This window comes from Carassius carassius, chromosome 17, assembly GCF_963082965.1.
Source record: "Carassius carassius chromosome 17, fCarCar2.1, whole genome shotgun sequence".
Lineage (NCBI taxonomy): Eukaryota > Metazoa > Chordata > Actinopteri > Cypriniformes > Cyprinidae > Carassius > Carassius carassius.
In genome coordinates, this window is record NC_081771.1 from 17,362,327 (window position 1) to 17,378,407 (window position 16,081).

At 38.8% G+C, this 16,081-nt stretch overlaps 2 protein-coding genes across 2 annotated transcripts; both read left to right on the forward strand.

Moving 5' to 3' along the window:
• Window positions 1–1,486: 1,486 nt before the first annotated feature.
• On the forward strand, window positions 1,487–8,905 carry zgc:103559 (Allantoinase, mitochondrial). The gene is made up of 11 exons (XM_059571178.1): window positions 1,487–1,733; window positions 4,283–4,430; window positions 4,619–4,733; window positions 5,555–5,701; window positions 5,915–5,960; window positions 6,066–6,159; window positions 6,288–6,474; window positions 7,332–7,470; window positions 7,951–8,123; window positions 8,282–8,314; window positions 8,390–8,905. Exons 1-11 carry the CDS (start codon window positions 1,583–1,585, stop codon window positions 8,534–8,536), a joined length of 1,380 nt encoding a protein of 459 aa, XP_059427161.1. The 5' UTR covers window positions 1,487–1,582; the 3' UTR covers window positions 8,537–8,905.
• Window positions 8,906–12,387: 3,482 nt separating this feature from the next.
• agxta (alanine--glyoxylate and serine--pyruvate aminotransferase a) lies at window positions 12,388–15,711 on the forward strand. The gene is made up of 11 exons (XM_059570202.1): window positions 12,388–12,588; window positions 12,820–13,012; window positions 13,107–13,171; window positions 13,244–13,344; window positions 14,329–14,399; window positions 14,484–14,568; window positions 14,653–14,751; window positions 14,941–15,010; window positions 15,097–15,192; window positions 15,290–15,418; window positions 15,562–15,711. Exons 1-11 carry the CDS (start codon window positions 12,430–12,432, stop codon window positions 15,667–15,669), a joined length of 1,176 nt encoding a protein of 391 aa, XP_059426185.1. The 5' UTR covers window positions 12,388–12,429; the 3' UTR covers window positions 15,670–15,711.
• The last annotated feature ends 370 nt before the right edge of the window (window positions 15,712–16,081 follow it).

Genomic DNA, 16,081 nt, shown 5'->3' on the forward strand with positions numbered 1-16,081 from the left:
ACACACGTATTCTCATGAGATCACGTATTTTAATATTAATACATGGGAATTCATATAAATTCACACTTTACGTTCGATTATTTACGTTTTTTTAGCTGCTAAAACGTAAGTATTTGTACGTTTTACTGCTATAAATACGTCTAAATTGTACGTTTTTATGTGCATGAAAACGTAAGTAAATGTACGTGTGGTAGAACCACATTTAACGTAAAAATACACACGTATTCTCATGAGATCACGTTGGTAATGATGATACAGTGTTTGTGAGCTGTTCAAAGCAATTGTTTGTTCAGTCCATATACAAAAGAGGGAAGGGAAACAGACCATCCATGACACATCCAGAACATAGCATGGCACTTGGGTTTCATCCAAATCGGATACGAAACAATACAGTTTCTAATGTCCAGTTAATGAGCTGGTCACTGACTTCATCTGGGACTTCATTTTGTATTGTCTTTTTCTCTCCTCCTTCATTCTATCATCCTTTGCTTGTCTTACTCCTCCTAACACCTCTTTTTCATGCAGTTTTGTTAACATGCCCCTTCCTCAGATGTCTGACCACTTACACCAGTGCCTCTATCAAACTGTGCCCATTCTTGACCCAATAACAAAGTATCCATAAAAAATATATATTATATATAAAATGTTTATATATACAGTTTCCATTTGTTTGTTATATTAATTTAATTGGTTTCATCATTAAAAGTGGAAAAACATCTGCATGATTTTTTTTACTTGGAGTTTGTTTTTCCTCATTGAGGCAAAGTGCTAAGACTGAATGTTTTTTTTTCCCACATTCGTTTATTTTTTATACAACCATTTCTTTCTTTTTTCTTTTGATTTTGAATGGAAATGGGACATTTCTTTTTATTTGCTATAGGATATGTCCCAGGCAGGAAGGAACAGCAAGCGCCGAGCAACCACAGCATTCATTTAGACACAATGCCAGTCTGAGCAGTCCCTTGTGGCTGCTTTTCTCTCTTTCTGTCTCTTTTTCCTTCCCAACCCTTCCTGCTCCTCTGTCTCAGCTCAGCAGAGCAATGCTTTGAATAATTTATCCAGCTAAAGGGGTGCTGGTGTGGGCCTGATGATTGAAACCATCTTAAAGAGCCAAGCTTTAAGACTACAAATGATGATACAAGATAATGCAACCTATAGGCGTAATAGAAATCAGTAAAATATTTGTGCCTAGGAGGCAGTGAGGCTAGTGTACTCTGTATGTTTTTAAAAGTTTAGCTTAAATGTGTAATATGAATAAATAGTGCTCATGAAGGCTGTTGGGGTGGTATTTTCTCAAGAAAAAACAATTTGAAGCTTGGACCCAGAAACAGTACTACTTTCATCACGACTTGACAAGCAGATAAAGTCATGCATGTTATTTAACACTCATCTAAAAATAATTTACTTTTTATTAACAATTAACAATCTAAATGTTACAGGTCAAAGAACATTTATCTATCTAGTGTTGACACTCACGTAAAGATCGATGAGGGAGGTACATTGACCTTAAAAGTGAAAGCTTTTGCTGCCAGGACAGTGAAAGACAGAAGCTCATATAGGCTTCATAAGATAGATTGCAGACATGGAGCCAGGATCAACTGTCAGTGCTGTGCGGAGCCAGAGGGTTTTGTGTGGAGACGAAATTCGACCTGCAGTTATCATAATAAAGGAAGGACAGATTCACAGCATTCTGCCTGATTCAGAAGCTTCAGCGCACACAGCTGGAAAGGTGAGCTTGACTGTGAGAGTGAGACATACGCCATCTGCTGCAGACCACAAGCACGACAGTCCTCAGGTTTAACCCATAACCACTGCTGCATGGACTGAAATGATTGTAGAAAATGTGGTCAATTTCAATCAGCAAAATATTAACATTTTATATTGGGACAATTTCACATTTTTATAGAACATTTATAAAATATGTCTACAGTATATTTGATAGGGACTCATAGATGTGTCAGTAGTTTGGCAAGCTGATTTCAAACACCTTCTTCAAAACCTTAATTTAGAATAGTTTATGGAATTCTTTTTTTTTTTTAACTAAAATACACTGATTAAACTAGCTAATCTAATAAATAGTGTAAAAAAGTGAATTCAATAAAATGACACTGGCATTAAAGAAAGAGTAAATTATAAAGGTAGATATTAATTAATTATTAATTATTTTATTTTTTGCTGTTTAATGGTTTTTGTTTCATAATTATTTAAATTTATCTTAAATAAAATTAAAATGTTATTTAACTAAGGTTTTTTTTTTTTTTTTTGCAGTTTCCATTACAACAGCCTGTATAAAGTTTACAAATATCTATAAATATAAATGTGTGTTCAGTTATTGTTGCCTAGCACAGTCAAACTTTATTTTAAGGTTAATTTCTCACTACTAAAAAAACCATTAGGTATGAATTTAGCCTCAAACTTCTAATTTGCTGTTTATTAATAGTAAGTAAGGTAGTTGTTAAGTTTAGTTATTGAAAAAAATTAAAGATGTAGAATATGGTCATGCAGAATATGTGCTTTATAAGTACTAATAAACAGCCAATAGGTTATTAATAGGCATGCTAATAAAAAATTGGTCCATATACTAAAGTGTTACCCTTGACATATTATTATTAGTAACCTGGCAACCAGCCAAGTCACTTAAGAACGAGCAGCTCTTATTTTAGAATTAAAATCTCCTGGATGCTTTATTCAAAAATAATTACATCCCTAACAAAACAAGTATTTTTCATAGTCTGTTTTAGGTTTTGGAAAATTTTCACTGTTTTAAATGCATTAATTACAATATTTATTGGTCAATAGATTTGAAATTTGAATTTGAAATTTAATTCTAACATATTTCCCTATTTGCATCCTTCATCTAATTTAACCTCAAACATTTTTCATTCCTTCACTTACTATACAGCATTTTTTTAAACAGGTAGTGGATGTTGGGAACAGTCCAGGGCTGGACTGGGACAAAAAATCGGCCCGGGCATTTTTGCCCAGACCGGCCCACTATATGATCATAAACACCACCCATCTTTGCATGCCCTTAATTATATGCATACCAACTCCTATTCATTAAAACCACTAATGCCATGTAATGAGTGAGTATAGGAACGAGTGAGAGTTAACAGATGAAATAAGTCAAAATTGTATATTTATTAATACAGTTGAACTATACTCCACAGTGGTGAATCCTAAAACAAGCTATAAGCGGCTCTGGCATAGCAATACCAGTGTTTCTTACAGGAGTTTTGTTAAAACTATGGTGGTGTGTCCTCGGTCCTTCTAGGGGGGTTTGGGGGCATGCCCCCCCCCCGTGAGAAAATTTTGTGCATTTTAATGTTAAATTCATTAATCTGGTGCACTTTGAGAGTTCAAAATTAAATGCTCCAACCCATATTCAGTGTGCAAATTAAACAAAGAAAAATTCAAACCTCTTTTAGTTACAGTGTCTATTTACATTACACCTATACATAATAATAGTTATAATATTAATCCAATGACAGTAATAGCCATATTTTGTAAAACAAATGCACAAAAAAATAAAGGTAACTTTCTTAATTAGTTGTATCAATTTCTATACTTGAAAGAGATAAGCACATGATCTTTTATTTTGACGCAAACTGCATCAAGCTTTTATTTTGGCGGAAAACATGGTTTACAAACGCCTCTTATTAAATTTCTAGTGAACTGCGGTAATCGTCAACTATGCAGATGTGGAAATAATCTACACTCATGACATGGCCTAAGTGTTTTGAAAGTAGTTATGCTTACCGCAGGCTCTACACTTTCTCATCTCTCTCCTGATCCTCCGTCCTCACTATCATCATCTGCCACAGGAGCTGATGAAGGTCAGAAAACATATATTTTGACACAGTTTACAGTGTCTGCTTTAAGAGCCTGGTTCTATTTTTTCACGCTATTTATCTGCACATTCCTTGCGTTTCTTCTCCATCTTTTTTACAGATACACACTGACACTGCTGCCGCTCGCTCACTCGTTTAAAGTTGTGATTGGGCCAGCCCAGTGTCAATCAAGAAAAGAGCCAATGGGCCGCTGATCTACGTGTTTCATGGGCTGGTCTGTCAGAAAAAAAAAACTAACACTGACTTTGACCAATGCATTACACCAGCACAAACCCAGCGCCGCCAATTAAGCAAAACAAAACAAAACGAATGGGCCGCCGATGTACAAATTTTATGGGCCGTTTAAAAAAAAAAAAAAGTATGAGTATGAGATATCGGCCCAAAAAGCACGTCGGCCCACCGGGCAAATGCCCGGTATGCCCAATGGCCAGTCCAGCCATGGAACAGTCTGATAATGCCAGGTATAGTGGACTGTCATGTTCATGTTAATGAACCAGGCCGTACCTCCTGGGAAGGGTATTGGACTGCCACACAAGCAGCTGCTGCTGGAGGAGTCACCACAATTGTAGACATGCCTCTGTGAGTATAGACTTTCAAATTAACATTCTTTTCAGTTATAACGGATGGCAGTTCTGGAGAAGACTACGAGTTCTTAATGAAAAAAAATTAAAGCTGCCAGTCTCCCCCACTCCCTTGGATATGGTTTAGAAATAATATGATTGATAAATAACATAAAACTGACTCAATGATTAATTCATGGTACACAGAAACAGCATCCCACCAACTACAACTCTTAGAAACTTTCATGAGAAGCTGCGTGCTGCAACAGGACAGTGTTTTGTAGACACAGTATTTTGGGGAGGAGTTATCCCTGGAAACAAGGTACTGACATACTGTACATACTGCACAAACTACAAAACACATTTCAGCTACAGCCTGTTGTTTAACCTTCTAATGTTCAAGTATTGTCACTCAATATTGGGAGTGCATCTACATCAAAAGGTAATCACTAACCAAAAGGTTAAATCAGGTTTTCACAACAAAGGTATTTTCGCATAAATGTATGAATTACAATAGTTGTTTGTAAATCTTTTATATTTTTTCGTATATTTGAATAAATCTGTTGAGTAAATGATACCATGATTCACTCCAAAAGACATCACTTGCATTAAGAGAAGTACTGTATAACGCACTTCATAGAAACTAGGTCACACTACACACATTCATACAAAATTTTGCACACCTTTTTTTAAAGGTTGCAAAGTACGTACTTATTCAAAAGAAGTATCTACTCATAGTGTATGCGATTTCGAAAGAAACCATCAATTTTTGAATAAATCAGTTGGGTAAATGATTCAATGATTTACTCCAAAAGACATCAGCTGTCTCCAAATAAGCATTCTCCATACTTCATTCACACTGCACACATACACAATACTGTATAACATACTTTTTAACAGTTACAAAATACTTATTCAAAAGAAGCAAGTTAATTTACTGTAGAAGCAGCTATTTACTTGTTTGCTGCTTGAATGAATCAGCATCAGTTGTGAAGAATCGGTAAGTGATTCACAGATTCACTCCTAAAAATTACCACCAAAATCACTTTTCACCAACTACTGATGTAAAAATGTGTTGCCAAAATAACAATAAATATCAATATTTTCTTTGTTTGTCTGCCTGGCCATGTGTGTCCATCTCAGCTGGAGCTGAGGCCGATGGTTCAGGCTGGTGTTGCTGGATTTAAGTGCTTTCTGATTCATAGTGGAGTGGATGAGTTTCCTCATGTGAGTGACACAGATCTGCATGCAGCTATGGAACAGATCCAGGGCACAGGAAGCGTTCTGCTGGTAAGCCTTCTCATTTTCTGCTTGCCCAAATCATTTCAATCTGATTTCATGAAACATTTCTGCCATAATGAGTGCCTTATAATCAGTACCAATGGTAAAATCGTGCACAACTGTCAATGAGAAAAATGCGTCTGGTCAGACATAATTAATTATTAGATGTAATTATGGAAATATAATTATGGAACTTAAATTAATGAAACCTATTTGGTTTAGTTTCATGCAGAGCGAGAAGTTGAGCATGCAGCTGCTGAGAAAGGGGGTATGAGACTGATCATTTAATGTAAATTTAATTTCAATTCTACTTGAAATCATGAACCTGTATAATTTTTCAAATGGAAAATCCCGCTTTACTACTCTTACTCAGATCCACATGAATATTCCACCTTCCTGAGGTCCAGGCCTGACATTATGGAGCTTGAAGCCATTCGTACTGTCACTCAGATCTGCTTACAATATCAGTATGTTATGATGAGACCATTTAGAGTGAAGTCCTCAACTTTTGATTTTCTAATAGTTGCTTCTGCACACTATGGGTAGCCAGTCAAGATGGGTGGTGAGAAGTCTCATTTTCTGTTCTTGTTATCAGAGTAAGATGCCACATTGTGCACCTGTCATCAGCCCAGCCTCTGGAGCTCATCAGGGCAGCAAGAAAGGCCGGAGCTCCACTGACTGTAGAGACCACCCATCACTACCTCAACCTGTGTGCAGAGAACATTCCAGCACGTGCAACTCAGTTTAAATGCTGCCCCCCGATACGAGACACAGCCAACCGGGTATCAGCAATAAGCATTATAGACAATGAAACTGATTCAGGTTGATAAAAAAAGCTGATCAACAAAAGTTAGTCTTAATCATATTTCTGTAAAATTTACACTGGAACTTGTTAAAGTAATTGTTGACCTTAAAATTAATGACTTTCTTCTGTGGAACACTACATTTTAAAGAATACATATTTTCCCCATGCAATTACAACTGATTCGGACTGGAGCTTTCAAGCATCAAAAAGGATGTTAAACCACCACCATAAAAGTGACTCATGCACTAGATTTCAGGTTTTCTGGAGTCAATACAATATAGCTTTGTGAGAGGAACAAACTTTAATTCACTGAAATTCTTTGCCTCTAGTCTCATTCGACTTCTTAGAACCATATCAGTCTTGATTGGGAATTAATTTTGACCAGTTCAGACTGCAAGGAAATCCGTTTTTTTTTCTCAAATCAGATCTTTTCATGCAGACTGTCTGCATTATTAATTGCAAGTGATTTGTGTTTTCAAACATAACCAACTTGTCTGAATATAGGTTGCTTTGGTTATGACTCAAGCTTACTCACATTTTTGATGAGGCTTTCAAAACTGATGCATGATAAAAAAAATTAAGGTGCTTCATCTTTATCTCCAAATAAGCGGCCTGTCAAATTCAAAAATTCAAAAGTTATCTTTTTGTGTTCCACAGAAGAAAGTCAGTCAGATAGCTTTGCAACATAAAAATGGCACTTTGTGTGTGTGTGTGTGTGTGTGTGTGTGTGTGAACAAGTCTCTTCTGATTGTCCTATGAACTTCCACAAACCTTAATTACAGTGCATTCTAACCATAATCTGTTATAGTCAAACTATAATCTGTTTCTTTTTAGGAGCTCCTATGGTCTGCACTCAAAGCTGGTGATATTGATATGGTTGTGTCAGATCATTCACCATGCACACCTGACCTAAAGTGTTTAGACAGTGGTGATTTCACACAGGCATGGGGAGGGATCTCTTCTCTGCAGTTTGGTAGGCTTTCAATCTACTAATATGCTCATGAAAGGCCAAAGTCCTTAATGAGGCAAACAGTGGCCCACCAACAATTTACTCAACAGAAGTTGGGTGATGCAACAGGACAACGACCCAAAGATCAGACGTAAATCAACAACAAAATGGGTTCAGCAGAAGAAAATAGGCCTTTGGATTGAGGCTGAAGAATAGTGAGGAATAGTGCAGGTTTCATCAGTAATTACAGTACTTGTGTAGGTTATTGCTTCCTAAAAAAAATCTTCACTTACTTTTCCATCTTGAACAGTATTTTTAAACTGTGAATTATTGGCCATTATCAAATTTCACATTTTATGGCTGAATGAATTTGTGCAGAAATGTATGGTATCGCAAGTTAAATGACAACATGCAAGAGTGTTCTTGTGTTTTGAGTAAGCAAAGACCTGAGACATTTCATATGGTGTTACTAAAAGTGTCATTCATCTCACTGTTTACCAACAGGTTTATCTTTGTTCTGGACTTCAGCTTCTAAAAGAGAGTTTTCATTTTTTGACGCAGTAAGACTCTTGTGTAAAGAGCCTGCTCAACTATGTCGCCTTGATGACCGAAAAGGGAGTCTCATTCCAGGTCACGATGCAGACTTAGTCATTTGGGATCCAGAAAAAGAGTTTACGGTGAGAAAGACAGGGATTCACTCAAGCGTGTTGTGATGAGATGCTCTAAACGACTGACAGAAAGATAGAGCATGCTTGTTGCTAAAAGGTTTTCCTCTATAAATACACTGAAAACTTTTTGGAGCCTGCAAGTGAACACGTGCCATTTCATTTTCTAGGTGAACAAAGACAGCATACATCACAAAAACAAGGTAAGTAAAATTTTACTCAGTAGAACTGTTTATGTAAAAGAAATGGTTTCTTTTTCACTTTTTCTTTCTTTTTAGTTAACACCGTACCTTGGTCTTGCTCTGCGAGGGAAGGTGAAGGCCACTATAGTCCGAGGGAAGGTGGTTTACAGTCATGGCTCTTTCAGTTCTCAGCCTCTTGGGAAGCCTCTCTTTATTCAGCACAAAACACCGTCCCCTTTGTGAACCAAGCACATAAAGCACATTACATTATCTCACATTACCCATCACTGTAAGGATGATGTAAGGTATAAATGGTGCTGTGTGGCATGTCATTTTAGAGAACAATTTATTTCATTGATTGTGCAGTATTCCGGTACATTAAAAAATGCATTGGGTAACACAACAAACAGTGACTACTACTATAACAGAATTAACCTAATACACCATCTTAATTGGATATCATTCCAAACCTTTATGACTTTCTTTCTTCTGTGGAAGATAAGTTATTTTGGAGAATAGAAGAGTTCTAATTGACTTCGATTCCCCTTGTATTTTTGTCCATACAATGAATCCAAACATTCTTTAAAATACCATCTTTAAGTATGCAATATATGTCGTGGAGCTGTTGGAACATGTTATTAAGCTGATATTCTGTTTAAAATGGGTATATAATTTGTGTACATAAGTGTTAAACATGCCCCCAAAATAAAGAGTTTACACAGTGAATATAAATGTGATGAGTTGTTTCATTCAATCATTTCATATTATTTGTTCATTAATAATGAATACTGTTGACATATAATGTTGTTGATGTCCAAGCTCTATTTTAAATGCAGGTTTCTTCAGTAAATAATAGACGTTATTAATGTTTAACCCAACTTCAAAGCAAAACTGTGAGTTTCAAAGTTTGCTGCTTTCAATTCTCAGAAGTAATTTAATGGTTTACGTGTAAAATACATTAATAATAAAGAATTTTGAATATTTGTGGTTTACTTGTTTTTATGAGTAGATATGTGTAATGATATAAACTCTAATAATCACCGGGAAAAAGGAGGAGGGAACTGGCGGACAATCAAATGAAACTTTAATAATCACAAAATAAACACAAAACAGCGCACCAGCCCCTCACGGACGACTGGTGCGCGCAAATAAAAACCAAAACACAACTAAAAGCCCAGGCCTGGTCCTCTCTCGTCCTTCACTGTCGTCGCTCCAGTTTTATATCCTTCCATCTCCTCCGTGGGCCTCGAGACCGGTGGGTCGAACAGGTGTAGCTCATCTCCAATCACTCCACCGGCCTCGCTCCCATGTCCCTCGGCCCCGCCCCACTCGTCACATACCCCCATCGCCCCTCGCAGGCCGGGGGGTACTCCCGAGACTGCGCTCTACTCCCCCCCCCCCCCTCCCTCCGGGGGGGGACCGCTCACGGGGACCTGCGGGAACCTGGGGGTAGGACAGGCGAGGCGAGAGAAAAGGAGATGGAAGGAGGAGCGACAGAGATGAGAGAGGGGAGAGAAGAGAAAAAAAAAAAATTCCGGTTCCCAGACGCACTGCTGCTCGGCCCTCAACCAGCTGGGTGATCTCCTCCGCGGTGCCTGGCGGTGGCACTGGACGGCCCTCGGCGGACGGCACGACACTCCTCCGCCGCCCGGTGGACGGCGACGGCTCCTCCGGTTTTGGGCAGCTGAAAGGAGTCCCCCGTTCCCTGCTCCTCCCCGTTCCGGCGGATGGCAGCAGGCTCCGGCCACCTGGCGAACGGCGCCGACTCCCCCGCTCCCTCACGGACGGCAGCCGTCTCTCCACATCGTGGGCGGCCGGTAGCGAGCTCGCCCGTCCCCGGCAACTCGCTCCAGCCCACCGCCTCGAGCGTCCATGGCGGCACACTCCTCGCCTGCTCGTTGGCACCGCGGATTCACCACAGCGGCGAGGGATCTTCAGCAGCGCGTCCCTCCTTCTCCCGGGCTTCGGCACCACTGTAATGATAAAACCTTTCATATTCATCCGGAAGAAGGAGGCGGGAACCGGCGGACAATCAAAATGAAACTTTAATTACAAAACAAACACAAAACCGCGCACCAGCCCCTCACGGACGACTGGTGCGCGCAAATAAAAACCAAAACACAACTAAAAGCCCAGGCCTGGTCCTCTCTCGTCCTTCACTGTCGTCGCTCCAGTTTTATATCCTTCCATCTCCTCCGTGGGCCTCGAGACCGGTGGGTCGAACAGGTGTAGCTCATCTCCAATCACTTCACCGGCCTCGCTCCCATGTCCCTCGGCCCTGCCCCACTCGTCACAATATGTCAAAGTGTTACTCACACTAATGTCTTCATTTGAAATAAACTGGATCATTTATTGTACAGTCGTGGCAAAAAGTTTTGAGAATTACATAAATATTAGTTTTCAAAAAGTTTGCTGCTAAACTGCTTTTAGATCTTTGTTTCAGTTGTTTCTGTGATGTACTGAAATATAATTACAAGCACTTCATACGTTTCAAAGGCTTTTATCAACAATTACATGGCATTTATGCAAAGAGTCAGTATTTGCAGTGTTGGCCCTTCTTTTTCAGGACCTCTGCAATTCGACTGGGCATGCTCTCAATCAACTTCTGGGCCAAATCCTGACTGATAGCAACCCATTCTTTCATAATCACTTCTTGGAGTTTGTCAGAATTAGTGGATTTTTGTTTGTCCACCCGCCTCTTGAGGATTGACCACAAGTTCTCAATGGGATTAAGATCTGGGGAGTTTCCAGGCCATGGACCCAAAATTTCAACATTCTGGTCCCCGAGCCACTTAGTTATCACTTTTGCCTTATGGCAAGGTGCTCCATCGTGCTGGAAAATGCATTGTTCTTCACCAAACTTTTGTTGGATTGTTGGAAGAAGTTGCTGTTGGAGGGTGTTTTGGTACCATTCTTTATTCATGGCTGTGTTTTTGGGCAGAATTGTGAGTGAGCCCACTCCCTTGGATGAGAAGCAACCCCACACATGAATGGTGTCAGGATGCTTTACTGTTGGCATGACACAGAACTGATGGTAGCGCTCACCTTTTCTTCTCCGGGCAAGCCTTTTTCCAGATGCCCCAAACAATCGGAAAGGGGATTCATCGGAGAATATGACTTTGCCCCAGTCCTCAGCAGTCCATTCACTATACTTTCTGCAGAAGATCAATCTGTCTCTGATGTTTTTTTGGAGAGAAGTGGATTCTTTGCTGCCCTTCTTGACACCAGGCCATCTTCCAGAAGTCTTGGCCTCACTGTGCGTGCAGATGCGCTCACACCTGCCTACTGCCATTCCTGAGCAAGCTCTGCACTGGTGGCACTCCGATCCCGCAGCTGAATCCTCTTTAGTAGACGATCCTGGCGCTTGCTGGACTTTTTTGGACGCCCTGTAGCCTTCTTTACAAGAATTGAACCTCTTTCCTTGAAGTTCTTGATGATCCTATAAATTGTTGATTAAGGTGCAATCTTAGTAGCCACAATATCCTTGCCTGTGAAGCCATTTTTATTCAAACCAATGATGGCTGCACGCGTTTCTTTGCAGGTCACCATGGTTAACAATGGAAGAACAATGATTTCAAGCATCACCCTCCTTTTAACATGTCAAGTCTTCCATTCTAACCCAATCAGCCTGACATAATGATCTCCAGCCTTGTGCTCGTCAACATTCTCACCTGAGTTAACAAGACGATTACTGAAATGATCTCAGCAGGTCCTTTAATGACAGCAATGAAATGCAGTGGAAAGGTTTTTTTGGGATTAAGTTAATTTTCATGGCAAAGAAGGGCTATGCAATTTATATGATCACTCTTCATAACATTCTGGAGTATATGCAAATTGCTATTATAAAAACTTAAGCAGCAACTTTTCCAATTTCCAATATTTATGTAATTCTCAAAATTCTTTTGGCCACGACTGTATATATGATGGCAGTGTAAATAGTATTTACTAGTTGAACAAGTTTGAATAGAAAGTAGGAAAATGATATGTTTGTTAATGAAACAGCTGCTGTCACTGCTCAGCTGCACTGTTCAGTATATCAGGTCTCAAAGTGAGATGATTGGCCAACAGGTTAAAGGTTCTCCCACTGTTTACTTGAGTTAACCATTGCCTCAGTCTGTCAGTGTTGCGGCAGCATTATGTCCTCTCTGTCCGTTCTTCCACCGGAATGTCTGTTACAGCCTTTTACCGTCCCCCAGAGACTTCTGCTTGGACCAGGACCATCCAATGTGCCTGCACGGATCACAGCAGCTGGAGCACAGCCCATGCTGGGCCACCTACATGCAGAAACCATTGAGGTAATACAGTACAGTGTGTTATATTTATTAGGTGCATACTAAGGACTACTGACTTTATAGGTCACCATTTTTATGACGCTTTACCATGTTGAATCATATTGGCTTAAAGGAAGTATAGTATCTTGTTAATAAAAGATTTTAAATAATTTGTAGTCCTGCTACATAAATAATCGTGTCATAATCCTTATCTATGAATGAAATGAATTAATTGTCAGGCCGTTTTGCTCTCAGATTATGAATCAGGTCAAAAGTGGCATTCAGTATGCATTTCAGACCCGAAACCGAGTGACTCTGGCTGTGAGTGGCCCGGGTCATGCAGCGATGGAGTGTGCCATCTTTAACTCACTGGAGCCTGGAGAGAGCGTCCTCATAGCCGTCAATGGCATATGGGGAGAGAGGGCTGCAGAGATAGCTGAGAGAATAGGTACAGATTTTGCTTTTACTAGAAAGCCTGAAACTAAGATTTATAAAGGTGATCCAGATCATCATTAATTCAGATATCAAACACTCTTCACCAGGTGCCAAGGTGAACCGAGTTGTAACCTCTGCTGGTGGTTACTTTACAAATGAGGAAATTGAGCAGGTACAAATTATGTTTCATTAACCATTTATGCATTTACTTCAAATGATCATCCATGTTTGTCTCTTTTTATAGGCATTAGACAAATACAGGCCAGTGGTGTTCTTTCTCACACATGGAGAGTCCTCCACAGGAGTTGTTCACCCCATAGACGGCATAGGTGACCTTTGCCACAAGTGAGACATCTTGAAGAGAGTTGCTTCAGATTAAGACTCTCTATAAAAATCAGCATTTTGCATATTTTAGTCCATTTTTACTAGTGCTGTCAAAGGATGAATCATGATTAACCGCATCCAAAAAAATACATAATATATGAGTGTGTACTGTGTGTGTGTTTGTGTATATATATATATATATATATATATATATATATATATATATATACACGCAAACACATGAGTGTATACATTTAAGAAAAGTTTATATATTAAATATTTATAATCGCGATTAATCGTTTGACTGTACTCATTTTTCCTAACTTTGTGGTCACAAATATGATAGGGTAAGAACTGACCTCTGGCAGGTATAAAAGTATTGTAAAGTTCTGGCAAAATGGAGGATAGAATAAGATTTTTGTCCAAATGCTGTCAATAATGAAAATGTCCCTCCCCCCAAAACTTTAAAATCAAATATAATGTAAAACTATATAGACAAAGCTAATAAAACTGATAAAACTAAATAAATATAAAAAAACTAAAAATTAAATAAGCAATATTTGCAAAAACGAATGTGATACTAAAATATCATTGCAACTAACAAGCTGTAAATAATTTACATTTAAGTTAAGCTTTTTTGTTATTTTATACATTTATATTTATGTTTTACGTAATATCACACATTTATGTAGTTTTTTGGCCACATTTTATTTTAAGATCCAATTCTTGCTGCTTGTTAATAGTTGGCAAGGTACAGTAGTTGTTAAATTTGGGTAGGATTATAGGGATGCAGAATATGATCAAGCAGAATATGTGCTTTATAAGTACTAAGAAACATTCAATATGTTAATAGCATGCTAATAAGCAACTAGTTAATAGTGTGAATTGGTCCATATACTAAATTAAAATTAAATGTATGCAATTAGCAGATGCTTTTATTCAGGCTAACATTTTTTACCTAACATATACTAAAATGTTAACCGTTTTTTTTCTTCTGTCATTCAGGTACAACTGTTTATTTCTGGTTGATTCAGTAGCGGCACTGGGGGGTACTCCTATCTGCATGGATGAGCAAGGTATCACCCACATTACATGCTCTGGCACTACAATCAATGCCTGCATGGGGTCCATGATTTCAGATGTACTTCTTGTATCACTAGGCATTGACATTATGTATACTGGCTCTCAGAAGGTTTTGAACGCACCTCCAGGAACTGCACCAATCTCCTTCAGTGAGAGAGCATGGTGAGACAAAACAGCTTCAAGACAGATTTATTTCATTTATTTTTTAAATTCAATGTGACAAATTCCCTTTTTTTGACAAAACAGCCAGAAAATATTTAACAGGAGGACAAAACCAATCTCTTTCTTCTTGGATATGAGCTGGTTGGCAAATTACTGGGGCTGTGATGACAAGCCTGTGCGCGCGTAAGAACCATTCATCACATTTAACAAGCGCTGATATAACTGGAGCCCTCATTCATGTGAAGTTAGAAAACAAAGTAGTCCAAGAAGACAGAAATCAATATGCTCAGACCTCTGAAGTAATTCTTTATCACCAAACGATGATAGGATATTGTGCATATACTGTATGTTAAGGTTTCTCTAACTGTGCAGTTATCACCACACTGGACCTGTGTCTTTTTTCTATGGTCTGCGTGAGAGTCTGGCCATCCTTGCAGAGACTGTGAGATCATATTCTGCCCCTGAATACTCTGAGAAAGTGAATTTTGTAAAAAGAACATATGTTTACCATATATTTTATTTTTATAGGGTCTTGAGAACTCATGGAAGCGGCACAAAGAGGTTGCAGAGTACTTCCATGAAGGCTTAGAAGAAATGGGCCTAAAACTGTTTGTGCAGGATAAGGTTGGCAGAAGAAGCCTTAAACATCTCAACAGATCTCACATATATCGAATTGTCATAACTCACATCACATTTTCAGAAAACGTCTTGTGTTTTATAGAAAGCAAGACTGCCAACGGTTACCACAATAGTAGCTCCCCCAGGGTATGACTGGCGGGAAATCACAGGGTATATTATGAAGACCTATAACATTGAAATCTCTGGGGGTCTTGGACCGTCTGCTGGCATGGTGAGAAGCTATCAGTTTCAATTAATTTTAACTGACAGACGCCAGAACAACAAGATGTTCCCATGCATTTACAGTGTGTTAAAATGACACAATGCTCAGTAACTGTTTTGTTTCTCATATTTATTTATTTATTTATTTTACAGGTATTGCGTGTGGGACTGATGGGATGTAACAGCAGCAAGGCCAATGTGGATAAGGTGTTGAAGGCCTTGGCTGATGCTCTAAAACACTGTCACAAGAGCAGAGTCTGACAGCATGACTCGCCGTCAATAAAAAAAAGTCCAGCATTTGAACCCTTTTTCAGTGGTGTTCAGTTATTTTTGGTGATATCCCTCTTTGAAGAAAAAGAAAACACAACCTTTGTGCTCCTCCTTAAACATAGGCTTTATATTTATTCATTACACACAGACTGATATATTTCAAATGTTTATTTCTTTTAATTTTGATGTTTACAACTGACAACTAAGGAAAATCCTTAATTCGGTATCTCAGAAAATTAGAATATTGTGAAAAGGTTTGATATTGAAGACACCTGGTGCCTCACTCTAATCAGCTAATTAACTCAAAACACCTGCAAAGCCTTTAAATGGTCTCTCATCTAGGCTGCACAATCATGAGGAAGACTGCTGAATTCACAGTTGTCCAAAAGACGACCATTGACAC